This window comes from Oncorhynchus nerka, linkage group LG7 (assembly GCF_034236695.1).
Source record: "Oncorhynchus nerka isolate Pitt River linkage group LG7, Oner_Uvic_2.0, whole genome shotgun sequence".
NCBI lineage: Eukaryota > Metazoa > Chordata > Actinopteri > Salmoniformes > Salmonidae > Oncorhynchus > Oncorhynchus nerka.
In genome coordinates, this window is record NC_088402.1 from 89652659 (window position 1) to 89679756 (window position 27098).

At 53.7% G+C, this 27098-nt stretch overlaps 1 protein-coding gene across 1 annotated transcript in view; it reads left to right on the forward strand.

The window, feature by feature from the left end:
• rerea (arginine-glutamic acid dipeptide (RE) repeats a) overlaps positions 1 to 27098 on the forward strand; it is a 320914-nt gene that overhangs the window by 256611 nt on the left and 37205 nt on the right. The window contains 1 exon segment of the mRNA XM_065020955.1: positions 3194 to 3274. Coding sequence (XP_064877027.1) covers positions 3194 to 3274 — 81 coding nt within the window.

Sequence of the window (27098 nt, forward strand, 5' to 3'; positions counted from 1 at the left end):
TGTTCAACTGTTGTTGCTTGTGTTCAACTGTTGTTGCTTGTGTTCAACTGTTGTTGCTTGTGTTCAACTGTTGTTGCTTGTGTTCATCTGTTGTTGCTTGTGTTCAACTGTTGTTGCTTGTGTTCAACTGTTGTTGCTTGTGTTCAAGTCTGGGCTAATGTAGTTAATCACTGCAGCTTCTGCAGAAATGTAAATTATAAGTTGTTGTCTTTTACTTATTGCAATAGACTTCTTCTTTTTTTGTGTAATAATGGCCACAGATTGTCCAGTTTTTATTTTGCAACTGTTGACTTCCTGTGTGGGGGGGGGGAAATAACCTGTTAGCTACATCTGTGAAATTCTTCTTCTCTCCCTGACCAGAGCAGACCTGAGTGTGTAAACAATCTGTGGTTACATAACGTTGGCTACGTGAAAACGGCCTGGTATCAAACACATACAGGACTCACAGGAAGTCCACATACAGGACTCACAGGAAGTCCACATACAGGACTCACAGGAAGTCCACATACAGGACTCACAGGAAGTCCACATACAGGACTCACAGGAAGTCCACATACAGGACTCACAGGAAGTCCACTCCTGCTTTTACCTCTCACTTGTCTCCTTTTACTGTTGCCAACACCTTGCTTTACACACATTGTTCCTCCCTTCCTCCCTCTCTCTCCTCCCTGTGTGTGTGTGTGTGTGTGTGTGTGTGTGTGTGTGTGTGTGTGTGTGTGTGTGTGTTCACTCCAAGCCCCTGAGATGCTGTAGCTTCCTCTTAATGGCAGGCAGAAGCCAGTGGCTTTGAGGGTTGTAATGAAAACAGGGAAGGTTGTGATTTGGACCGGGTCAGTGTAGATACATGGACTGTGAAGGCTAGAGAACCCATAAAGCCAGCTTTAGCAGTCCTCACATCACATCAGGCTAGAGGGAGCTGAGTAGATGCTGCCAGAGTAGAAACCCGGGTCGTGCCAGAGTAAAAATCGATCCAGGTTTTCCAGGCTGCTGCCGACCAGAGGCTCTCTAGGGCTCCACTCCACTGGGCTCCTGTGCCGCTCCAGGTTTTCTAGCCTGCTGCCGATCAGAGGCTCTCTAGGGCTCCACTCCACTGGGCTCCTGTGCCGCTCCAGGTTTTCAAGGCTGCTGCCGACCAGAGGCTCTCTTGCAGAAAGATCACATGTAAAGCTGTCCCCTTTGTAGTGGGAGAGCACAGAGTGACAAGCTATTTCTTGCTTGTAAAAAAAAAAAGCCCATTTGTTCCTTCAGAGACCTTGTGGATTTGCCCCCTCTGATTTTTCCTGTATTACCTGTGGCTTGCCGTAGAGCAGTGTGGAGTGTTCTCCCCGGGACTCGAACACGTTTTTCTCTGGAGTTACTTGGTTGGAGAGAGACGTTGTCTGAGATTATTAACTGGAGAAAGGTACGGGAGTGGGGAGCAGGGCTTGCCTGCCTCGGGAAGCTGAAAGTAAATGTGTTGGTAGTCTGCTTCGCTTTCCGTGAATGTTTTCAGCCTCCCTCCCTCTGCTTTTTATGGCTCGCATCTCTTAAAGGAGAAGAAATACTCAAATACATTTAGGTTTGTCTTTTTAACCTATAAAATGCTCTATTCTTTTTTTCTTACTGGTTTTGTTGTTGTGAGATGTTGAGATTCCATGTTTCTCATTTTTAGTTTTTATGTAAAAATCTAAAATGGTGGTTGTTGTGAAGTGGAGAAACATGTCATTTTCCTCCATCCTGTCACTGTAGATTTTTTTTAAATTATTATTTTTTTCCCCATGTTCTTTATTTGCTCTGACTGTGCAAGTGCATTATTATGTAAGTGCTGTGTTCTCTTCAGAGGAAAAACGGTCTGTGTATTTAGGAATGAATCGGTGGTGGTGAACACACAGTGTAAGGAAATGCTTTGCCATTATACAGAAGTTATTGAAGTTGAGTTTTTTTGGGGGCTTTGAACTTTTGCTCTGTAAGACTCAGATGTTGTTCTCCCTGAATCTGATATTTCCTATGTGATTTATGTAACAATAGATTTCCGTAGCTGCTCTTTTCAACCCACATGAAACGGCATAAGTATAATCTGTTTCTGTGTCTGCTTGAGTTAGTCATTTCCTCTGTATTGTGTCCTGACACAGCTGTGCTCTGTAGCTCTTGTAGCTGTGCTCTGTAGCTCTTGTAGCTGTGCTCTGTAGCTCTTGTAGCTGTGCTCTGTGCTCTGTAGCTGTGCTCTGTAGCTCTTGTAGCTGTGCTCTGTAGCTCTGTCACTGTGCTCTGTAGCAGTGCTCTGTAGCTGTGCTCTGTAGCTCTGTCGCTGTGCTCTGTAGCTCTGTCGCTGTGCTCTGTAGCTGTGCTCTGTCGCTCTGCAGCTGTACTCTTTAGCTGTGCTCTGTAGCTTTGCTCTGTAGCTGTGCTCTGTAACTCTGTAGCTGTGCTCTGTAGCTGTGCTCTGTAGCTATGTAGCTGTGCTCTGTAGCTCTGTAGCTGTGCTCTGTAGCTGTGCTCTGTAGCTCTGTAGCTGTGCTCTGTAGCTGTGCTCTGTAGCTGTGCTCTGTAGCTGTGCTCTGTAGCTCTGTAGCTGTGCTCTGTAGCTGTGCTCTGTAGCTGTGCTCTGTAGCTGTGCTCTGTAGCTGTGCTCTGTAGCTGTGCTCTGTAGCTCTTGTAGCTGTGCTCTGTAGCTGTGCTCTGTAGCTCTGTAGCTGTGCTCTGTAGCTGTGCTCTGTAGCTGTGCTCTATAGCTGTGCTCTGTAGCTGTGCTCTGTAGCTGTGCTCTGTAGCTCTTGTAGCTGTGCTCTGTAGCTGTGCTCTGTAGCTCTGTAGCTGTGCTCTGTAGCTGTGCTCTGTAGCTGTGCTCTGTAGCTCTGTAGCTGTGCTCTGTAGCTGTGCTCTGTAGCTCTGTAGCTGTGCTCTGTAGCTCTGTAGCTGTGCTCTGTAGCTGTGCTCTGTAGCTCTTGTAGCTGTGCTCTGTAGCTGTGCTCTGTAGCTGTGCTCTGTAGCTCTGTAGCTGTGCTCTGTAGCTGCACAGCGCTTTTTTTTACAGATTACCATCAAACTCTCAAACCAACCACAGAACTAACAAAACAATGTTTTGTTGTGGCCTGGAACAGTGTGGCTAGTTGCATTTTCTTTGACTGTACAGTTATCAGTGTTGCTGATTCTGATCTGTAAGGATGGCAGCTAATGGTTGGTCTTGCTCTTCTTTCTTGTTTTCTTGTTTCAGAAGCGGTTCATTAAAGGGCTCAGACAGTACGGCAAGAACTTCTTCAAGATTCGTAAAGAGCTGCTACCCAACAAGGAAACGGTAAATCACTTATTTTTTTCCCTCCTCTGGGGTTATATTTTAGACCGTGGCTCTGTTGAATCCGTGTGTGTGTTTGTGTTACTGTACAAAGTTTCAAAGGCTTCAGATTTAGAACATGTTTATTTTGGTTGCAGCAGTAAAATAATAATAATAATTATCAAACAATCAAAACATGGCTCAGATTAAATGTTGCAGCTATTATTGCATGACTTGAAGTCATCATCACATTGTGCTTCAACATTAACAGTCAAATGACAGAATGTATTATTTTGGGTTTGTGTGTGTTATATTTGCCCCGAAGGTTTATTGATAAACAATAAGTGCATCCCTCCCTCCCTCCCTGTCCATCCATCCATCCCTCCCTCCCTCCCTGTCCATCCATCCTCCCTCCCTCCCTCCCTGTCCATCCATCCTCCCTGTCCATCCATCCCTCCCTCCCTCCTGTCCATCCATCCTCCTGTCCATCCATCCCCCTCCCTCCCTGTCCATCCATCCCTCCCTGTCCATCCATCCTCCTCCTGTCCATCCCTCCCTCCCTGTCCATCCATCCCTCCCTCCCTGTCCATCCCTCCCTCCCTCCCTGTCCATCCATCCCTCCCTCCCTGTCCATCCTCCCTCCCTCCCTGTCCATCCCTCCCTGTCCATCCATCCCTCCCCCTCCCTGTCCATCCATCCATCCATCCCTCCCTCCCTCCCGTCCATCCATCCCTCCCTGTCCATCCATCCCTCCCTGTCCATCCATCCCTCCCTCCCTGTCCATCCATCCATCCCTCCCTCCCTGTCCATCCCTCCCTCCCTCCCTGTCCATCCATCCCTCCCTCCCTCCCTGTCCATCCATCCCTCCCTCCCCGTCCATCCATCCATCCCTCCCTCCCTGTCCATCCATCCCTCCCTCCCCGTCCATCCATCCCTCCCTCCCTCCCCGTCCATCCATCCCTCCCTCCCTCCCCGTCCATCCATCCCTCCCTCCCTCCCCGTCCATCCCTCCCTCCCTCCTCCCCGTCCATCCATCCCTCCCTCCCTCCCCGTCCATCCATCCCTCCCTCCCTCCCCGTCCATCCATCCCTCCCTCCCCGTTCATCCATCCCTCCCTCCCCGTCCATCCATCCCTCCCTCCCGTCCATCCATCCCTCCCTCCCCGTCCATCCATCCCTCCCTCCCGTCCATCCATCCATCCATCCCTCCCTCCCCGTCCATCCATCCCTCCCCGTCCATCCCTCCCTCCCTCCCTGTCCATCCATCCCTCCCTCCCTCCCTGTCCATCCATCCCTCCCTGTCCATCCATCCCTCCCTCCCTCCTGTCCATCCATCCTCCCTCCCTCCCTGTCCATCCATCCTCCTGTCCATCCCCTCCCTGTCCATCCATCCTCCCTGTCCATCCCTCCCTCCCTCCCTGTCCATCCATCCCTCCCTCCTGTCCATCCATCCCTCCCTGTCCATCATCCCTCCCTCCCTCCCTGTCCATCCATCCCTCCCTCCCTCCCTGTCCATCCATCCCTGTCCATCCATCCCTCCCTCCCTGTCCATCCATCCCTCCCCCATCCCTCCCTCCTCCCTGTCCATCCATCCCTCCCTCCCCGTCCATCCATCCCTCCCTCCCTGTCCATCCATCCTCCCCTGTCCATCCATCCCTCCCTCCCCGTCCATCCATCCCTCCCTCCCTCCCGTCCATCCATCCCTCCCTCCCTCCCCGTCCATCCATCCATCCCATCCCTCCCTCCCTCCCCGTCCATCCATCCCTCCCTCCCTCCCTCCCCGTCCATCCATCCCTCCCTCCCTCCCCGTCCATCCATCCCTCCCTCCCCGTCCATCCATCCCTCCCTCCCTCCCCGTCCATCCATCCCTCCCTCCATCCATCCATCCCTCCCTCCCGTCCATCCATCCCTCCCTCCCCGTCCATCCATCCCTCCCTCCCCGTCCATCCATCCCTCCCTCCCCGTCCATCCATCCCTCCCCTGTCCATCCATCCCTCCCGTCCATCCCTCCCTCCCTCCCTGTCCATCCATCCATCCCTCCCTGTCCATCCATCCCTCCCTCCTCCCTGTCCATCCATCCCTCCCTCCCTCCCTGTCCATCCATCCCTCCCTGTCCATCCATCCCTCCTGTCCATCCATCCCTCCCTCCCTCCCTGTCCATCCATCTCCCTGTCCATCCTCCCTCCCTCCCTGTCCATCCATCCCTCCCTCCCTGTCCATCCATCCCTCCCTCCCTGTCCATCCATCCCTCCCTCCCTCCCTGTCCATCATCCCTCCCTCCCTCCCTGTCCATCCATCCCTCCCTCCCTCCCTGTCCATCCATCCCTCCCTCCCTCCCCGTCCATCCATCCCTCCCTGTCCATCCATCCCTCCTCCCTGTCCATCCATCCATCCCTCCCTCCCTCCCTGTCCATCCATCCCTCCCCTGTCCATCCATCCCTCCCTCCCGTCCATCCATCCCTCCCTCCCTCCCCGTCCATCCATCCCTCCTCCCTCCCGTCCATCCATCCCTCCTCCCTGTCCATCCATCCCTCCCCCTGTTCATCCATCCCTCCCTCCCTGTTCATCCATCCCTCCTCCCCGTCCATCCATCCCCTCCCTCCCCGTCCATCCATCCCTCCCTGTCCATCCATCCCTCCCTCCATCCATCCCTCCCCGTCCATCCATCCTCCCTCCCCTCCCCGTCCATCCATCCCTCCTCCTCCCGTCCATCCATCCCTCCCTCCCGTCCATCCATCCTCCCCGTCCATCCATCCCTCCCTCCCTGTTCCATCCATCCCTCCCTCCCTGTTCATCCATCCCTCCCCCCGTCCATCCATCCCTCCCTCCCCGTCCATCCATCCCTCCCTCCCGTCCATCCATCCCTCCCTCCCGTCCATCCATCCCTCCCCTCCCCGTCCATCCATCCCTCCCTGTCCATCCATCCCTCCCTGTCCATCCATCCCTCCCGTCCATCCATCCATCCCTCCTGTCCACCCATCCCTCCCTCCTCCCTGTCCATCCATCCCTCCCGTCCATCCATCCCTCCCGTCCATCCATCCATCCCTCCCCGTCCATCCCTCCCTCCCTCCATCCCTCTATCCGTCCCTCCCTCCCTCCCTATCCATCCCTCCCTCCCTCCCTATCCATCCATCCCTCCCCCATCCTATCCATCCCTCCCTCCCTCCATCCATCCCTCCCGTCCATCCATCCATCCCTCCCGTCCATCCATCCATCCCTCCGTCCATCCCATCCCCCATCCCCTCCGTCCATCCATCCCTCCCTCCATCCCCATCCATCCATCCCTCCCATCCATCCCTCCCCATCCATCCATCCCTCCCGTCCATCCATCCCGTCCGTCCCTCCCGTCCATCCCTCCCGTCCATCCCTCCGTCCATCCCCTCCCGTCCATCCATCCCTCCTCCCTATCCATCCCTCCATCCCTCCCGTCCATCCCTCCCTCCCCCTCCATCCCGTCCATCCATCCCTCCCGTCCATCCCTCCCTCCATCCTATCTCCCCATCCCTATCCATCCCTCCCTATCCATCCCTCCTGTCCATCCCATCCCTCCTCTCCGTCCATCCCTCCTATCCATCCCTCCCTCCCGTCCATCCCTCCCTCCTTCCCTCCCTCCCGTCCATCCCTCCTCCCTCCCGTCCATCCCCTCCCTCCCATCCCTCCCTCCCTCCATCCCTGTCCATCCATCCCTCCCTCCCTCCCTGTCCATCCATCCCTCCCTCCCGTCCATCCTCCCTCCCCTGTCCATCCCTCCCTCCCTCCCCGTCCATCCCTCCCTCCCTCCCGTCCATCCCTCCCTCCCTCCTCCCCGTCCATCCATCCCTCCCTCCTATCCTCCCTCCCCCCGTCCATCCCTCCCTCCCTCCCGTCCATCCATCCCTCCCTCCCCCGTCCATCCATCCCTCCCTCCCCCCGTCCATCCCTCCCTCCCTCCCCGTCCATCCATCCCTCCCCGTCCATCCCTCCCTCCCTCCCTATCCATCCCTCCCTCCCTATCCATCCCTCCCTCCCTATCCATCCCATCCCTCCCTCCCCATCCATCCATCCCCGTCCATCCCTCTCTCCCGTCCATCCCATCCCTCCCATCCATCCCTCCGTCCCTCCCTCCATCCTCCCGTCCATCCCTCCCCGTCCATCCCTCCTCCGTCCATCCCTCCATCCATCCCGTCCATCCCTCCGTCCATCCATCCCTCCCGTCCATCCCTCTCCCTCCTCCCTCCCATCCATCCCTCCCCTATCCTCCCGTCCATCCATCCCCCTCCATCCCTCCCTCCCGTCCATCCCTCCATCCCTCCCTATCCATCCCTCCATCCCTCCCTATCCATCCCTCCCGTCCATCCATCCCTCCCTCCCTCCCTCCCCGTCCATCCCTCCCTCCCTCCCCATCCATCCCTCCCTCCCGTCCATCCCTCCCTCCCTCCCTATCCATCCCTCCCTCCCGTCCATCCCTCCCTCCTCCCTGTCCATCCCTCCCTCCCGTCCATCCATCCCTCCCTCCCCTCCCTATCCATCCCTCCCTCCCTCCCCGTCCATCCCTCCCTCCCTCCCTGTCCATCCCTCCCTCCCCGTCCATCCATCCCTCCATCCCATCCCCTCCCTCCCTCCCCGTCCATCCCTCCCTCCCTCCCCGTCCATCCCTCCCTCCCCGTCCATCCCTCCCTCCCTCCCGTCCATCCCTCCCTCCCCTCCATCCCTCCCTCCTCCCGTCCATCCCTCCCTCCCCCCGTCCATCCCTCCCCCTCCCTCCCGTCCATCCCCTCCCTCCCTCCCCTCCCATCCCTCCCTCCCTCCCCGTCCATCCCTCCCTCCCTGTCCATCCCTCCCTCCCTCCCTGTCCATCCCTCCTCCCGTCCCATCCCTCCCTCCCTCCCCGTCCCTCCCTCCCTCCCCGTCCATCCCTCCCCCTCCCTCCCTCCATCCCTCCCCGTCCATCCCTCCCTCCCTCCCGTCCATCCCTCCTCCCTCCCTCCCTGTCCATCCATCCCTCCCTCCCCATCCATCCCTCCCTGCCCGTCCATCCATCCCTCCCGTCCATCCATCCCGTCCATCCCTCCCTCCCCTCCCCGTCCATCCCTCCCTCCCGTCCATCCCTCCCTCTCCCCCGTCCATCCATCCCTCCCTCCCCGTCCCTGTAGCTCTGTAGCTGTGCTCTGTAGCTCTGTAGCTGCACAGCGCTTTTTTTTACAAATTACCATCAAACTCTCAAACCAACCACAGAACTAACAAAACAATGTTTTGTTGTGGCCTGGAACCAGTGTGGCTAGTTGCATTTTCTTTGACTGTACAGTTATCAGTGTTGCTGATTCTGATCTGTAAGGATGGCAGCTAATGGTTGGTCTTGCTCTTCATCCCTCCCTCCCTCCCCATCCATCCCTCCCTGCCTGTCCGTCCATCCCTCCCTCCCTGTCCGTCCATCCCTCCCTGCCTGTCCGTCCATCCCTCCCTCCCCGTCCATCCCTCCCTCCCGTCCATCCCTCCCTCCGTCCATCCCTCCCTCCCCATCCATCCATCCTCCCTCCCCGTCCATCCCTCCCTCCCCGTCCATCCCTCTCCTCCCGTCCATCCATCCCTCCCTCCCGTCCATCCATCCCTCTCCATCCCTCCCCATCCATCCATCCCTCTCCGTCCATCCATCCCTCTCCATCCCTCCCCATCCATCCATCCCTCTCCATCCCGTCCATCCATCCATCCCTCCCCGTCCATCCCTCCCTCCCTCCCCGTCCATCCCTCCCTCCCTCCCCGTCCATCCATTCCTCCCTCCCCGTCCATCCCTCCCCATCCATCCCTCCCTCCCTCCCGTCCATCCTCCCTCCCTCCCGTCCATCCTCCCTCCCTCCCCATCCCTCCCTCCCCATCCATCCCTCCCGTCCATCCATCCCTCCCCATCCATCCCTCCCCGTCCATCCATCCCTCCCCGTCCATCCATCCCTCCCCATCCATCCCTCCCCGTCCATCCATCCCTCCCCATCCATCCCTCCCTCTCCATCCGTCCCTCTCCATCCGTCCATCCATCCCTCCCCATCCATCCCTCTCCATCCGTCCATCCCCATCCATCCCTCCCCATCCATCCCTCTCCATCCATCCCCATCCTCCCTCCCCATCCATCCCTCTCCATCCGTCCATCCCTCTCCATCCATCCATCCATTCCTCCCCGTCCATCCATCCCTCCCCATCCATCCCTCCCCATCCATCCCTCCCCATCCATCCCTCCCCATCCATCATCCCCATCCATCCCCATCCATCCCTCCCCATCCATCATCCCTCCCCGTCCATCCATCTCCCCGTCCATCCATCCCTCCCCGTCCATCCATCCCTCCCCATCCATCCATCCCTCCCCATCCATCCCTCCCTCCCCATCCATCCCTCCCTCTATCCATCCATCCCTCCCCATCCATCCATCCCTCCCCATCCATCCCCATCCATCCCTCCCCCATCCATCCATCCCTCTCCATCCATCCATCCATTCCTCCCTCCCGTCCATCCCTCTCCCTCCGTCCATCCATTCCTCCCCGTCCATCCCTCCCTCCCCATCCACAGCTCCCTCTCCATCCATCCCTCCCCATCCATCCCTCCCCATCCATCCATCCCTCTCCGTCCATCCATCCCTCCCTCCCCGTCCATCCATCCCTCCCCGTCCATCCCTCCTCCATCCATCCCCTCCATCATCCTCCCTCCCTCCCCCCATCCATCCCTCCCCGTCCATCCCTCCCTCCCTCCCCGTCCATCCCTCCCCCCCGTCCATCCATCCCCTCCCCCATCCATCCCTCCCTCCCTCCCCGTCCATCCCTCCCTCCCCATCCATCCCTCCCTCTGTCCATCCATCCGTCCATCCATCCCGTCCATCCCTCCCTCCCCATCCATCCCTCCCTCTCCATCCCTCCCTCTCCATCTATCCTCCCCATCCATCCCTCCCCATCCATCTATCTCCTCCATCCTCCCCATCTATCCCTCCCCATCCATCCCTCTCCATCCGTCCATCCCTCTCCATCCGTCCATCCATTCCTCCCGTCCATCCATCCCTCCCCATCCATCCCTCCCCATCCATCCATCCCCGTCCATCCATCCCTCCCGTCCATCCATCTATCTCCCGTCCATCCATCCCTCCCGTCCATCCATCCCTCCCCGTCCATCCATCCCTCCCCATCCATCCCTCCCCATCCATCCCTCCCTCTCCATCCGTCCATCCATCCCTCCCTCCCCATCCGTCCATCCATCCCTCCCTCCCCATCCGTCCATCCCTCCCGTCCATCCATCCCTCTCCATCCGTCCATCCATCCCTCTCCATCCGTCCATCCATCCCTCCCTCCGTCCATCCATCCCTCCCTCCCTCCCCCATCCCTCCTCCCCTATCCATCCCCCCATCCCTCCCCATCCATCCCTCCCGTCCATCCATCCCTCCCCCCATCCATCCCTCCCGTCCATCCATCCCTCCCGTCCATCCATCCCTCCCCGTCCATCCATCCCTCCCCATCCATCCCTCCCCATCCATCCCTCCCTCTCCATCCGTCCATCCATCCCTCCCTCCCCATCCGTCCATCCATCCCTCCCTCCCCATCCGTCCATCCCTCCCCGTCCATCCATCCCTCTCCATCCGTCCATCATCCTCTCCATCCGTCCATCCATCCCTCCCTCCGTCCATCCATCTATCCCTCCCTCCCCATCCATCCCTCCCTCCCCGTCCATCCATCCCTCCTCCCCGTCCATCCATCCCTCTCCATCCACCCCCATCCATCCCACACACCCTCCCTCCCCATCCATCCCTCCCTCCTTGTCCATCCATCCCTCCCCATCCATCCATCCCACCCTCCCTCTCCATCCATCCATCCATCCCTCCCTCCTTGTCCATCCATCCCTCCCTCCTCGTCCATCCATCCATCGCTCCCTCCCTCCCTCCCCATCCATCCATTCTGCTGCAATACTATCAGATCTGCCTTGGGGCTCTCTCAAAACACCACACAAGAGAGAGAAATAGAGAGAAATATATTTTGTATGATTAATTTTTGTATTTATTTGACTATTTTAACAAGTTCTCTTTTGCAAGGGAGCCCTGCATGCACACAATTTACTAAATATAATACGAATGTAAAAATGACAAACACACTCAAGAAAATAATCCCGTTCCTCCGCAGAGGTCCTCAAACAACGTGTTGAACTACTAAGAGGCACCAGTACTTCCAGTTGTCGGGAACTCTGTCCATGATTAGGAGATACTGGCCAACATTTGTCTTTTATAGATAACCAGTGTCACCATAGAAATGAATCAGCACAGTTTATCTTCAGAGCTGATAAACGTGTAGTGAAAATGCAGAGTTAATGTGGGACACAGGTGTTTTCCACTACAGATTTTGTAATTAGTAGTTACTGGTGCCAAGTCCCTAGGCAGTTATGTTATGAGTTACAAAGTAGCTGAATCGGCTACCTTGCTAACCAGCTCACAGCGTGGGAAATCGGCTACCTTGCTAACCAGCTCACAGCGTGGGAAATCAGCTACCTTGCTCACCGCGTGGGGAATCGGCTACCTTGCTAACTAGCGTACAGCGTTCGGAATCAGCTACCTTGCTGACTAGCTCACAGCGTGGGGAATCGGCTACCTGGCTAACTAGCTTACAGCGTGGGGAATCGGCTACCTTGCTACCAGGTCACAGCGTGGGGAATCGGCTACCTTGCTAGCTAGCTTACAGCGTGGGGAATCGGCTACCTGGCTAACTAGCTTACAGCGTGGGGAATCGGCTACCTGGCTAACTAGCTTACAGCGTGGGGAATCGGCTACCTTGCTACCAGGTCACAGCGTGGGGAATCGGCTACCTTGCTAGCTAGCTTACAGCGTGGGGAATCGGCTACCTGGCTAACTAGCTTACAGCGTGGGGAATCGGCTACCTTGCTACCAGGTCACAGCGTGGAGAATCTGCTAACTAGCTTACAGCGTGGAGAATCTGCTAACTAGCTTACAGCGTGGAGAATCTGCTAACTAGCTTACAGCGTGGAGAATCTGCTAACTAGCTTACAGCGTGGAGAATCTGCTAACTAGCTTACAGCGTGGAGAATCTGCTAACTAGCTTACAGCGTGGGGAATCTGCTAACTAGCTTACAGCGTGGAGAATCGGCTACCTGGTTAACTAGCTTACAGCGTGGAGAATCGGCTACCTTGCTACCAGGTCACAGCGTGGGGAATCGGCTACCTTGCTGCCAGGTCACAGCGTGGAGAATCGGCTACCTGGCTAACTAGCTTACAGCGTGGAGAATTGACTACCTTGCTAGCTAGCTTACAGCGTGGAGAATTGACTACCTTGCTAGCTAGCTTACAGCGTGGAGAATCTGCTAACTAGCTCACAGCGTTGGGAATCGGCTACCTTGCTTGCCAGCTCACAGCGTGGGGAATCGGCTACCTTGCTTGCCAGCTCACAGCGTGGGGAATCGGCTACCTTGCTAACTAGCTCAGCGTTGGGAATCACCTACCTTGCTGAGCCGGCTCACAGCGTGGGAATCGGCTACCTGCTAGCCAGCTACAGCTGGGGAATCGGCTACCTTGCTAACCAGCTCACAGCGTGGAGAATCTGCTACCTTAGCAGGTCACAGCGTGGAGAATCTGCTAACTAGCTTACAGCGTGGAGAATCTGCTAACTAGCTTACAGCGTGGAGAATCTGCTAACTAGCTTACAGCGTGGGGAATCTGCTAACTAGCTTACAGCGTGGAGAATCTGCTAACTAGCTCACAGCGTGGAGAATCGGCTAACTAGCTTACAGCGTGGAGAATCTGCTAACTAGCTTACAGCGTGGGGAATCTGCTAACTAGCTCACAGCGTGGGGAATCGGCTACCTTGCTAACCAGCTCACATCGTGGGGAATCGGCTACCTTGCTAACCAGGTCACAGCGTGGGGAAATCGGCTACCTTGCTAGCTAGCTCACAGCGTGGGGAATCGGCTACCTTGCTAACCAGCTCACAGCGTGGGGAATCGGCTACCTTGCTAACCAGCTCACAGCGTGGGGAATCGGCTACCTTGCTAACCAGCTCACAGCGTTGGGAATCACCTACCTTGCTGACCGGCTCACAGCGTGGAGAATCGGCTACCTGGCTAACTAGCTTACAGCGTGGAGAATCTGCTAACTAGCTTACAGCGTGGAGAATCCACTACCTTGCTAGTTAGCTTACAGCGTGGAGAATCTGCTAACTAGCTTACAGCGTGGAGAATCGACTACCTTGCTAGCTAGCTTACAGTGTGGAGAATCTGCTACCTTGCTAGCCAGCTCACAGCGTGGGGAATCGGCTACCTTGCTAACCAGCTCACAGCGTGGGGAATCGGCTACCTTGCTAACCAGCTCACAGCGTGGGGAATCGGCTACCTTGCTAACCAGCTCACAGCGTGGGGAATCGGCTACCTTGCTAACCAGCTCACAGCGTGGAGAATCGGCTACCTTGCTAACCAGCTCACAGCGTGGGGAATCGGCTACCTTGCTAACCAGCTCACAGCGTGGGGAATCGGCTACCTTGCTAACCAGCTCACAGCGTGGGAATCGGCTACCTTGCTAACCAGCTCACAGCGTGGGGAATCGGCTACCTTGCTCACGGCGTGGGGAATCGGCTACCTTGCTGACCGGCTCACAGCGTGGAGATCGGCTACCTTGCTAGCTAGCTCACAGCGTGGAGAATCGGCTACCTTGCTCACAGCGTGGGGAATCGGCTACCTTGCTAACCAGCTCACAGCGTGGGGAATCGGCTACCTTGCTGACGGCGTGGGGAATCGGCTACCTTGCTCACGGCGTGGGGAATCGGCGACCTTGCTACCAGGTCACAGCGTGGAGAATCTGCTAACTAGCTTACAGCGTGTTGAATCTGCTAACTAGCTTACAGCGTGGAGAATCTGCTAACTAGCTTACAGCGTGGAGAATCTGCTAACCAGCTTACAGCGTGGGGAATCTGCTAACTAGCTTGCAGCGTGGAGAATCGGCTACCTGGCTAACTAGCTTACAGCGTGGAGAATCGGCTACCTTGCTACCAGGTCACAGCGTGGGGAATCGGCTACCTGGCTAACTAGCTTACAGCGTGGAGAATCTGCTAACTAGCTCACAGCGTGGGAATCGACTACCTTGCTAACCAGCTCACAGCGTGGAGAATCGACTACCTTGCTAGCTAGCTTACAGCGTGGAGAATCTGCTAACTAGCTCACAGCGTTGGGAATCGGCTACCTTGCTAGCCAGCTCACAGCGTGGGGAATCGGCTACCTTGCTAGCCAGCTCACAGCGTGGGGAATCGGCTACCTTGCTAGCCAGCTCACAGCGTGGGGAATCGGCTACCTTGCTAACTAGCTCACATCGTGGGGAATCGGCTACCTTGCTAGCCAGCTCACAGCGTGGGGAATCGGCTACCTTGCTAACCAGCTCACAGCGTGGGGAATCGGCTACCTTGCTAACCAGCTCACATCGTGGGGAATCGGCTACCTTGCTAACCAGGTCACAGCGTGGGTAATCGGCTACCTTGCTAACCAGCTCACATCGTGGGGAATCGGCTACCTTGCTAACCAGGTCACAGCGTGGGTAATCGGCTACCTTGCTAGCTAGCTCACAGCGTGGGGAATCGGCTACCTTGCTAACCAGCTCACAGCGTGGGGAATCGGCTACCTTGCTAACCAGCTCACAGCGTGGAGAATCGGCTACCTTGCTAACCAGCTCACAGCGTGGAGAATCGGCTACCTTGCTAACCAGCTCACAGCGTGGGGAATCGGCTACCTTGCTAGCCAGCTCACAGCGTGGAGAATCGGCTACCTTGCTAACCAGCTCACAGCGTGGGGAATCGGCTACCTTGCTAACCAGCTCACATCGTGGGGAATCGGCTACCTTGCTAACCAGGTCACAGCGTGGGTAATCGGCTACCTTGCTAACCAGCTCACATCGTGGGGAATCGGCTACCTTGCTAACCAGGTCACAGCGTGGGTAATCGGCTACCTTGCTAACCAGCTCACAGCTAACCAGCTCACAGCGTGGGGAATCGGCTACCTTGCTAACAGCTCACAGCGTGGGAATCGGCTACCTTGCTAACCAGCTCACAGCGTGAGCCAGCTCACAGCGTGGGAATCGGCTACCTTGCTAACCAGCTCACAGCGTGGGAATCGGCTACCTTGCTAACCAGCTCACAGCGTGGGAATCGGCTACCTTGCTAACCAGCTCACAGCGGGAATCGGCTACCTTGCTAACCAGCTCACAGCGTGGGAATCGGCTACCTTGCTAACCAGCTCACAGCGTGGGGAATCGGCTACCTTGCTAACCAGCTCACAGCGTGGAGAATCGGCTACCTTGCTAACCAGCTCACAGCGTGGAGAATCGGCTACCTTGCTAACCAGCTCACAGCGAGGGGAATCGGCTACCTTGCTAACCAGCTCACAGCGTGGAGAATCGGCTACCTTGCTAACCAGCTCACAGCGTGGGGAATCGGCTACCTTGCTAACCAGCTCACAGCGTGGGGAATCGGCTACCTTGCTAACCAGCTCACAGCGTGGGAATCGGCTACCTTGCTAACCAGCTCACAGCGTGGAGAATCGGCTACCTTGCTAACCAGCTCACAGCGTGGGGAATCGGCTACCTTGCTAACCAGCTCACAGCGAGGGGAATCGGCTACCTTGCTAACCAGCTCACATCGTGGGGAATCGGCTACCTTGCTAACCAGCTCACAGCGTTGGGAATCGGCTACCTTGCTAACCAGCTCACAGCGTGGGGAATCGGCTACCTTGCTAGCCAGCTCACAGCGTGGGGAATCGGCTACCTTGTTAACCAGCTCACAGCATGAGCTTTATTTAACTAGGCAAGCCCTTACGGGGCCCCCAATCACGACCGGTTGCATTCCAACCAGGGTGACTGCAGTGACGCCTCTAGCACTGAGATGCAGTGCCTTAGACCGCTGCGCCACTCGAGAGCCTCTTTAAGTCCAGGGGAAATTGTCTGGGCACTCATTAATGGCACTATGAATATTTACCATTCGTAAAAATCAAATAAAAATGTGTTCTCTTTAAATAAGAAATGAAATCATTAACACCGTTGCTTAGAGATATATTACCTGACAAGTGATGGGCTCTTAATGTAAAGGGACCGTATATCAATGCTATTTTAATACCAGGTGGGGTAGTGTGCTGCTTGGCGTGGTCATACCTCTCCTTCAATCACGCACCCTACACACCTCCGCCTGGTTTCTAGCCCTGCTGCCACCACTGAGCAGAGAAACAGTTATCTCCCCTCTGTAAATGGACAATAAACTGCCTTTTAAGCACAAGAAAAAGCAATGAAAAGGAGAGGGGGAAGGAAGTCACCAGAGGAGGAGGAGGAGGAAGGAAGTCACCAGAGGAGGAGGAGGAGGAGGAGAGGGAAGGAAGTCACCAGAGGAGGAGGAGGAGGAAGGAAGTCACCAGAGGAGGAGGAGGAGGAAGGAAGTCACCAGAGGAGAGGAGGAGGAGGAGAGGGAAGGAAGTCACCAGAGGAGGAGGAGAGGGAAGGAAGTCACCAGAGGAGGAGGAGGAGGAAGGAAGTCACCAGAGGAGGAGGAGGAGGAAGGAAGTCACCAGAGGAGGAGGAGGAGGAGGAGGAGGAAGGAAGTCACCAGAGGAGGAGGAGAGGGAAGGAAGTCACCAGAGGAGGAGGAGGAGGAAGGAAGTCACCAGAGGGAGGGAAGGAGGAGGAGGAGGAAGGAAGAAGTCACCAGAGGAGGAGGAGGAGGGAAGGAAGTCACCAGAGGAGGAGGAGGAGGAGGAGAGGGAAGGAAGTCACCAGAGGAGGAGGAGAGGGAAGGAAGTCACCAGAGGAGAGGAGGAGGAGTCACCAGAGGAGGGAGAGGGAAGTCACCAGAGGAGGAGGAGAGGGAAGGAAGTCACCAGAGGAGGAGGAGAGGGAAGGAAGTCACCAGAGGAGGAGGAGAGGGAAGGAAGTCACCAGAGGAGGAGGAGAGGGAAGGAAGTCACCAGAGGAGGAGGAGAGGGAAGGAAGTCACCAGAGGAGGAGGAGAGGGAAGGAAGTCACCAGAGGAGGAGGAGAGGGAAGGAAGTCACCAGAGGAGGAGGAGAGGGAATGAAGTCACCAGAGGAGGAGGAGAGGGAAGGAAGTCACCAGAGGAGGAGGAGGAGAGGGAAGGAAGTCACCAGAGGAGGAGGAGAGGGGGAGGGAAGTCACCAGAGAAGGGGGGGGGTTAGCTCAATATAGACACTAAGACCAGGGTTGTCACAGACACACTGAAAAAGCTAATCTCTAGACACACGCCGTTCTGGTCTTTGAGCTTGTAGCACTGCTAGTCAATACCTTATTTCCCCTAACCCCCCCCACAATCTGTCTATGGAGTATAACAATCTTTAAGCACTAGCTTTAGTTTGAAGTATTTTCCCTCTCTCTCTCTCCACACTCTGACATATAATATTTTAGTAATTCCACTGGTATGCCTAGCCATCCAGGAAGGAACAAGCACCTCATATTACACCTCATATTACATGTGGTTGGTTGTTCCAATAACATGATGTCCTGCCCCAAGGCCTGGGTCTGGGCTTGGGATACGACCACGCCACTGTACTGAGCCACAGAGCAGGGGGAGTTGGGCCTGCTATAACCCGCCTCTGGGCTACTAGCCAGAACCACCAAGCAGACTCATCTAGAGGGCTACGGTGTTCCTGCCTGCCTCTCTTCCTCCAGCCTTCTCTTGTTGCTTCCCGCAAGCTACAGTCGCTGGACCTCTTCTAAAGAGAGCGACAGGGATTCTCCCTGATCCTCCCTCACTGTTTTTCCCTCACCGATCCTCCCACACTTCTCTCCCGCTAGCTTACTTGTATGAGTTTGGCTGCTACTAAAGAGTGCTACGTTGTTCCCAACTACCTCCCTCCCTCCTCTCCCTCACTACCTCCCTCCCTCCTCTCCCTCACTACCTCCCTCCCTCCTCTCCCTCACTACCTCCCTCCTCCCTCCTCCCTCCTCCTCTCCCTCACTCCCTCCCTCCTCCCTCCTCACTACCCCTCCCTCACTACCTCCCTCCCTCCTCCCTCACTACCTCCCTCCCTCCCTCCTCACCCTCCCTCCCTCCCTCCCTCACTACCTCCCTCCCTCACTCACTCCCTCCCTCCCTCCTCTCCCTCACTACCTCCCTCCCTCCCTCTCCCTCACTCCCTCCCTCTCTCCCTCCCTCACTCCCTCCCTCCCTCCTCCCTCCCTCACTACCTCCCTCCCTCCCTCCCACCTCTCCCTCACTACCTCCCTCCCTCCCACCTCTCCCTCACTACCTCCCTCCCTCCCACCTCTCCCTCACTACCTCTCTCCCTCCCACCTCTCCCTCACTACCTCTCTCCCTCCCACCTCTCCCTCACTACCTCCCTCCCTCACTACCTCTCTCCCTCCCACCTCTCCCTCACTACCTCCCTCCCTCCCTCACTACCTCCCTCCCTCCCCTCACCTCCCTACTCCCTCCTCTCCTCACTACCTCCCTCCCTACCTCCCTCCTCTCCCTCACTCCCTCCTCTCCTCACTCCCTCCTCTCCCTCCCACCTACCTCCCTCCCTCCCTCCCTCCCTCACTACCTCCCTCCCTCCCTCCTCTCCCTCCCTACCTCCCTCTCCCTCACTACCTCCCTCCCTCCCACCTCTCCCTCACCCTCACTCCTCACTCCTCCCTCCCACCTCTCCCCTCACTACCTCCTCCCTCCCTCCCTCCCTCACTACCTCTCCCTCCCTCCCTCCTACCTCCCTCCCTCACTACTCTCTCTCCCTCCCTCCCTCCCTCACTACCTCTCTCCCTCCTCTCCCTCACTACCTCCCTCCCTCCTCTCCCTCACTACCTCCCTCCCTCCTCTCCCTCACTACCTCCCTCCTCTCCCTCACTACCTCCCTCCTCCTCTCCTCACTACCTCCCTCCCTCCTCTCCCTCACTACCTCCTCTCCTCACTACCTCCCTCCTCCCTCACTACCTCCCTCCCTCCTCTCCCTCACTACCTCCCTCCCTCTCCCTCACTACCTCCCTCCCTCCCACCTCTCCATCCCTCCCTCCCTCACTACCTTTACTCTCCTTGTAAAAAGGCTCTTTAGCAGGCGTAGGGATCGACTCTCCTTGTAAAAAGGCTCTTTAGCAGGCGTAGGGATCGACTCTCCTTGTAAAAAGGCTCTGTAGCAGGCGTAGGGATCAACTCTCCTTGTAAAAAGGCTCTGTAGCTGGCGTAGGGATCGACTCTCCTTGTAAAAAGGCTCTTTAGCGGGCGTAGGGATCGACTCTCCTTGTAAAAAGGCTCTGTAGCGGGCGTAGGGATCGACTCTCCTTGTAAAAAGGCTCTGTAGCAGGCGTAAAAAGGCTCTGTAGCAGGCTGACTCCTTGTAAAAGGCTCTGTAGCTGGCGTAGGCATCGACTCTCCTTGTAAAAAGGCTCTTTAGCGGGCGTAGGGATCGACTCTCCTTGTAAAAAGGCTCTTTAGCGGGCGTAGGGATCGACTCTCCTTGTAAAAAGGCTCTTTAGCGGGCGTAGGGATCGACTCTCCTTGTAAAAAGGCTCTTTAGCGGGCGTAGGGATCGACTCCATGTAAAAAGGCTCTTTTGCGGGCGTAGGGATCGACTCTCCTTTTAAAAAGGCTCTGTAGCTGGCGTAGGGATCGACTCTCCTTGTAAAAAGGCTCTTTAGCAGGCGTAGGGATCAACTCTCCTTGTAAAAAGGCTCTTTAGCAGGCGTAGGGATCGACTCTCCTTGTAAAAAGGCTCTGTAGCTGGCGTAGGGATCGACTCTCCTTGTAAAAAGGCTCTGTAGCTGGCGTAGGGATCGACTCTCCTTGTAAAAAGGCTCTGTAGCTGGCGTAGGGATCGACTCTCCTTGTAAAAAGGCTCTGTAGCTGGCGTAGGGATCGACTCTCCTTGTAAAAAGGCTCTTTAGCGGGCGTAGGGATCGACTCTCCTTGTAAAAAGGCTCTTTAGCGGGCGTAGGGATCGACTCTCCTTGTAAAAAGGCTCTTTAGCGGGCGTAGGGATCGACTCTCCTTGTAAAAAGGCTCTGTAGCTGGCGTAGGGATCGACTCTCCTTGTAAAAAGGCTCTATAAGCAGGTGTAGGGATCGACTCTCCTTGTAAAAAGGCTCTGTAGCAGGCGTAGGGATCGACTCTCCTTGTAAAAAGGCTCTGTAGCTGGCGTAGGCATCGACTCTCCTTGTAAAAAGGCTCTTTAGCGGGCGTAGGGATCGACTCTCCTTGTAAAAAGGCTCTTTAGCGGGCGTAGGGATCGACTCTCCTTGTAAAAAGGCTCTTTAGCAGGCGTAGGGGACTCTCCGTAGCTGGCGTAGGATCGACTCTCCTTGTAAAAAGGCTCTTTAGCGGGCGTAGGGATCGACTCTCCTTGTAAAAAGGCTCTTTAGCGGGCGTAGGGATCGACTCTCCTTGTAAAAAGGCTCTTTAGCAGGCGTAGGGATCGACTCTCCTTGTAAAAAGGCTCTTTAGTAGATCGCATGTAAAAAGGGCGTAGGGATCGACTCTCCTTGTAAAAAGGCTCTTTAGAGGGCGTAGGGATCGACTCCATGTAAAAAGGCTCTTTTGCGGGCGTAGGGATCGACTCTCCTTGTAAAAAGGCTCTTTAGAGGGCGTAGGGATCGACTCTCCTTGTAAAAAGGCTCTGTAGCTGGCGTAGGGATCGACTCTCCTTGTAAAAAGGCTCTTTAGCAGGCGTAGGGATCGACTCTCCTTGTAAAAAGGCTCTGTAGCTGGCGTAGGGATCGACTCTCCTTGTAAAAAGGCTCTGTAGCTGGCGTAGGGATCGACTCTCCTTGTAAAAAGGCTCTGTAGCTGGCGTAGGGATCGACTCTCCTTGTAAAAAGGCTCTTTAGCGGGCGTAGGGATTGACTCTCCTTGTAAAAAGGCTCTGTAGCTGGCGTAGGGATCGACTCTCCTTGTAAAAAGGCTCTATAAGCAGGCGTAGGGATCGACTCTCCTTGTAAAAAGGCTCTGTAGCAGGCGTAGGGATCGACTCCATGTAAAAAGGCTCTTTTGCGGGCGTAGGGATCGACTCTCCTTGTAAAAAGGCTCTTTAGAGGGCGTAGGGATCGACTCTCCTTGTAAAAAGGCTCTGTAGCTGGCGTAGGGATCGACTCTCCTTGTAAAAAGGCTCTTTAGCAGGCGTAGGGATCAACTCTCCTTGTAAAAAGGCTCTGTAGCTGGCGTAGGGATCGACTCTCCTTGTAAAAAGGCTCTGTAGCTGGCGTAGGGATCGACTCTCCTTGTAAAAAGGCTCTGTAGCTGGCGTAGGGATCGACTCTCCTTGTAAAAAGGCTCTTTAGCGGGCGTAGGGATCGACTCTCCTTGTAAAAAGGCTCTGTAGCTGGCGTAGGGATCGACTCTCCTTGTAAAAAGGCTCTTTAGCAGGCGTAGGGATCGACTCTCCTTGTAAAAAGGCTCTTTAGCAGGGGTAGGGATCGACTCTCCTTGTAAAAAGGCTCTTTAGCAGGCGTAGGGATCGACTCCTTGTAAAAAGGCTCTGTAGCAGGCGTAGGGATCGACTCTCCTTGTAAAAAGGCTCTGTAGCGGTAGGTCCAATCTGCTTTGATTAGTAAAAGCGCTTATAGCAGTGGGACCGGGAGAAAGCTGATTCTGTGGCGTGTGTATCCCTGACCTGTGTAAACGCAGCTTATTCACTCATTCTGTGGGAGAAAAGCGATCCCTTCTGCACAGGAGCCTATTAAACCACCAAGCGAAGCACACAGAGACACGCACACACTGTTCCACCAGCCAAGGCTCTTTTCTCTACCCTGTGGATATCTGTCTATTTTAGAAACAGACATGTTGTGGTTCAGAAACAGAAATGTTGTGGTTCAGAAACAGAAATGTTGTGGTTCAGAAACAGACATGTTGTGGTTCAGACTGGGTTCAGAAACAGACATGTTGTGGTTCTGACTGGGTTTAGAAACAGACATGTTGTTGTTCAGAAACAGACATGTTGTGGTTCTGACTGGGTTCAGAAACAGACATGTTGTGGTTCTGACTGGGTTCAGAAACAGACATGTTGTGGTTCAGACTGGGTTCAGAAACAGACATGTTGTGGTTCAGAAACAGACATGTTGTGGTTCTGACTGGGTTCAGAAACAGACATGTTGTGGTTCAGAAACAGACATGTTGTGGTTCAGAAACGTTGTGGTTCAGAAACAGACATGTTGTGGTTCTGACTGGGTTCAGAAACAGTCAAACAGTGAATTTCAAGTACAAAGACCAGGGTGGTTTTCCAATGCCTCACAAAGGAGGGCACCTATTGGTAGAAAAAAAAGCAGACATTGAATATCCCTTTGAGCGTAATGAAGTTATTATTTACACTTTGGATGGTGTATCAATACACCCAGCCACTACTAAGATACAGCCGTCCTTCCTAACTCAATTGCCAGAGAGGAAGGAAACTGCTCAGGGATTTCACCATGAGGCCAATGGTGACGTTAAAACAGTTTTTTTTTAAACAGAGTTTAATGGCTGTGATAGGAGAAAACTGAGGATGGATCAACAACATTGTAGTTACTCCACAATACTAACCTAATTGACAGAAAGAAAAGAAGGCAGCCTGTACAGAATAAAATATTCCAACACAAGCATCTTGTTTGCAATAAGGCACTAAAGTAAAACTGCAGAAAATATTGCCTTTATAATCCCTTTAGTGCCTTGTCCTGAATAGAAAGCGTTATGTTTGGGGCAAATACAACACATCACTGAGTACCACTCTTCATAGTTTCAAGCATGGTGGTGGCTGCATCATGTTATGGGTATGCTTGTCATCGGCAAGGACTAGGGTGATAATAAAAATAAACAGAATAGAACTAAATTCACCTTTCAGCAGGACAATAACCTAAAACGTATACACTGGAGTTGTTTACCAAGACGACATTGAATGTTCCTGAGTGGCCGAGTTACAGTTTGAAAACCAGTGGCAAGACTTGACAGAGCTTGAAGAATTTAAGAAATAATCATGTTCAAATTTTGTACAATCCAGTTGTGGGAATGTTCTTCGAGTTACCCGGAAAGACTTACAGCTGTAATCACTGCCAAAGGTGATTCTAACATGTGTTGACTCAAGAGGTGTTAATAAGTATGTAAATTAGATATATTTGTGTATGTTTATTTTTTTAATGGAAAATGTCAGTATTTTTCACACACTTTGACATTACAGAGTATTTTGTGTAGATCGTTGACAAAACAAACTAATGACAATTAAATCCATTTTAATTCCACTTTGTAACGCAAAAAAAGTCCAGGGGTGGGGATACTTTCTGGATGTTTCTGTGCGTGAAAAGGTATCGCCTGCGACAAAGCGTTAGCTTTCTTTTCCGCCAATGTAGTTAACCGTCCCGCCAACCGACCTTGTCATGATTTGTGGTAATGTAGTTAACCGTCCCGCCAACCGACCTTGTCATGATTTGTGGTAATGTAGTTAACCGTCCCGCCAACCGGCCTTGTCATGATTTGTGGTAATGTAGTTAACCGTCCCGCCAACCGGCCTTGTCATGATTTGTGGTAATGTAGTTAACCGTCCCGCCAACCGGCCTTGTCATGATTTGTGGTAATGTAGTTAACCGTCCCGCCAACCGGCCTTGTCATGATTTGTGGTAATGTAGTTAACCGTCCCGCCAACCGGCCTTGTCATGATTTGTGGTAATGTAGTTAACTTGTCGTTCCCGCCAACCGGCCTTGTCATGATTTGTGGTAATGTAGTTAACCGTCCCGCCAACCGGCCTTGTCATGATTTGTGGTAATGTAGTTAACCGTCCCGCCAACCGACCTTGTCATGATTTGTGGTAATGTAGTTAACCGTCCCGCCAACCGACCTTGTCATGATTTGTGGTGATATAGTTAACCGTCCCGCCAACCGGCCTTGTCATGATTTGTGGTGATGTAGTTAACAGTCCGGCCAACCAATCTTGTCATGATTTGTGGTAATGTAGTTAAACGTCCCGCCAACCGACCTTGTCATGATTTGTGGTAATGTAGTTAAACGTCCCGCCAACCGACCTTGTCATGATTTGTGGTGATGTAGTTAAAAGTCCCGCCAACCGACCTTGTCGTGATTTGTGGTAATGTAGTTAAAAGTCCCGCCAACCGACCTTGTCGTGATTTGTGGTAATGTAGTTAAACGTCCAGCCAACCCCACCAGTATAAATGTGACCTTACACCTTACCAGCCTTGGCATTAAATCATCAACATTTCTATCGTCAGAAGACATCAAGCTGGTCCTTGTCATTATGAAAAAGTATAAACACATAAAGATGGCAGTCTGTATGGCACACCAGCAGCTGGGTCCACATGGCAGTCTGCATGACACACCAGCAGCCGGGTCCACATGGCAGTCTGCATGGCACACCAGCAGCCGGGTCCACATGGCAGTCTGCATGGCACACCAGCAGCCGGGTCCACATGGCAGTCTGCATGACACACCAGCAGCCGGGTCCACGGGGCAGTCTGCATGGCACACCAGCAGCCGGGTCCCAGCAGCCGGGTCCACGGGGCAGTCTGCATGGCACACCAGCAGCCGGGTCCACATGACAGTCTGCATGGCACACCAGCAGCCGGGTCCACATGGCTGCAACCTTACTTTCTCTAGATTTTGCATCACAAAAAAAAAACTATCCTTTTTAAAAATATCTTTAGAGTATGTCAAATCTAGCAAGCCAGGCAACTAAAACTAAATGTTTTGGTTTGTTGCTAACATTAACTTGTTGGCTATCTAGCTGACTATCCAGTTTATAAATGACCAGAACATATGTGACAGAAGTTCAGAATAACAGAAAAGAAAGATAACACATTACAAGGTAATTATTTACAAGTATGGCAAGCTGCTAACTTACTGTTTTGAGTGTGAAGACGTGAAAAACCCGTGAATTTCTGTCGGATTTCGAGCTTTTGCGCTCACATTAGGTCACCGTGACAACGTCTCTTGCTCAGTTGCCGTAAGAAATGGCATTATAAAAGGCGAATGCTAACAAGAATGTGGTAAAACAATAACAATCCTATTTAAAAGGGGACTGTATAAACATAGCCCAATTTATTTTTTCCCAGGCAACATACAGCAAATCCTATTTAAAAGGGGACTGTATAAACATAGCCCAATTCCATTTTTTTCAGGGAAACATACAGCAAATCCTATTTAAAAGGGGACTGTGTAAACATAGCCCAATTCCATTTTTCCCAGGCAACATACAGCAAATCCTATTTGAATCGGGGATAACTAATATTGGAATCACTTCTTTTACACCAGCCTTGTGCCAGCTGATGATTGACAGGACAGAGAAGGCGAATATGTCACTAAGGCTCTTAGTTCTGTACCACGTCAGAGAGATGTACTAATCTCCCTCTACACTAGCACACTCAAGTATACTTACCCTTAGACTGAAATCCAGGACTTAAACCCACACCACACGCCAGCGTTACTATCAGGCAGGTTGTCAGTGTACACTAACAGTGTGTACTGGATATAGAATACAAAACAAGCAAGTAAAAGTACATATATGAACAGAATTAAATGTAGTTGTCATTTTAGTTGTAAGATCAACATTCTCCTCCACTTCGCTGTAATGATGGTCAGACTCCTATCTCCTCTTCTGAGCAACTCTGCCTGGCTGCACTAATGGCTGTTTACACAACTCTGGACTTGCTACTAGAACCAACCTAGTCATCACACACTCTCCTGCTGCTCTCTCTATTCTCTGTCTCTCTATTCTCTGTCTCTCTATTCTCTGTCTCTCTATTCTCTGTCTCTCTATTCTCTGTCTCTATATTCTCTGTCTCTATATTCTCTGTCTCTATATTCTCTGTCTCTATATTCTCTGTCTCTCTATTATCTGTCTCTCTATTCTCTGTCTATTCTCTGTCTATTCTCTGTCTCTTTATTCTGTCTCTCTATTCTCTGTCTCTCTATTCTCTGTCTCTCTATTCTCTGTCTCTATTCTCTCTATTCTCTCTCTCTATTCTCTGTCTCTCTATTCTCTGTCTCTCTATTCTTTGTCTCTATTCTCTGTCTCTATTCTCTCTGTCTCTATTCTTTGTCTCTATTCTCTCTGTCTATTCTGTCTCTATTCTCTCTTTGTCTCTCTATTCTCTCTGTCTCTATTCTGTCTCTCTATTCTCGGTCTATTCTCTCTGTCTCTCTATTCTCTGTCTCTATTCTCTGTCTCTATTCTCTGTCTCTATTCTTTGTCTCTATTCTCTCTCTGTCTCTATTCTCTCTCTGTCTCTATTCTCTCTGTCTCTATTCTCTCTGTCTATTTTCTCTTGCTCTATTTTCTCTCTATTGTCTCTGTCTCTATTCTCTCTATTCTCTCTCTCAATTCAATTCAATTCTCTGTCCCAGTGTCACACCTCATTCAGTAACATGTGGGAGAGGTTTTAGGGCCTGTGGTTATATTCAAGTCTGATTGTCCATTGTTTTATTATTTTATATTTCCCTCTCCGTTTCCCCTCCCTACTACCTCTCCCCCTTTCCCCTGGTCCTCTCCTCCTCCTTTCCCCTGGTCCTCTCCTCCTCCTTTCCCCTGGTCCTCTCCTCCTCCTTTCCCCTGGTCCTCTCCTCCTCCTTTCCCCTGGTCCTCTCCTCCTCCTTTCCCCTGGTCCTCTCCTCCTCCTTTCCCCTGGTCCTCTCCTCCTCCTTTCCCCTGGTCCTCTCCTCCTCCTTTCCCCTGGTCCTCTCCTCCTCATTTCCCCTGGTCCTCTCCTCCTCCTTTCCCCTGGTCCTCTCCTCCTCCTTTCCCCTGGTCCTCTCCTCCTCCTTTCCCTGTTCCTCTCCTCCTCCTTTCCCCTGTTCCTCTCCTCCTCCTTTCCCCTGGTCCTCTCCTCCTCCTTTCCCCTGGTCCTCTCCTCCTTTCCCCTCCTTTCCTCCTTTCCCTGGTCCTCTCCTCCTCCTTTCCC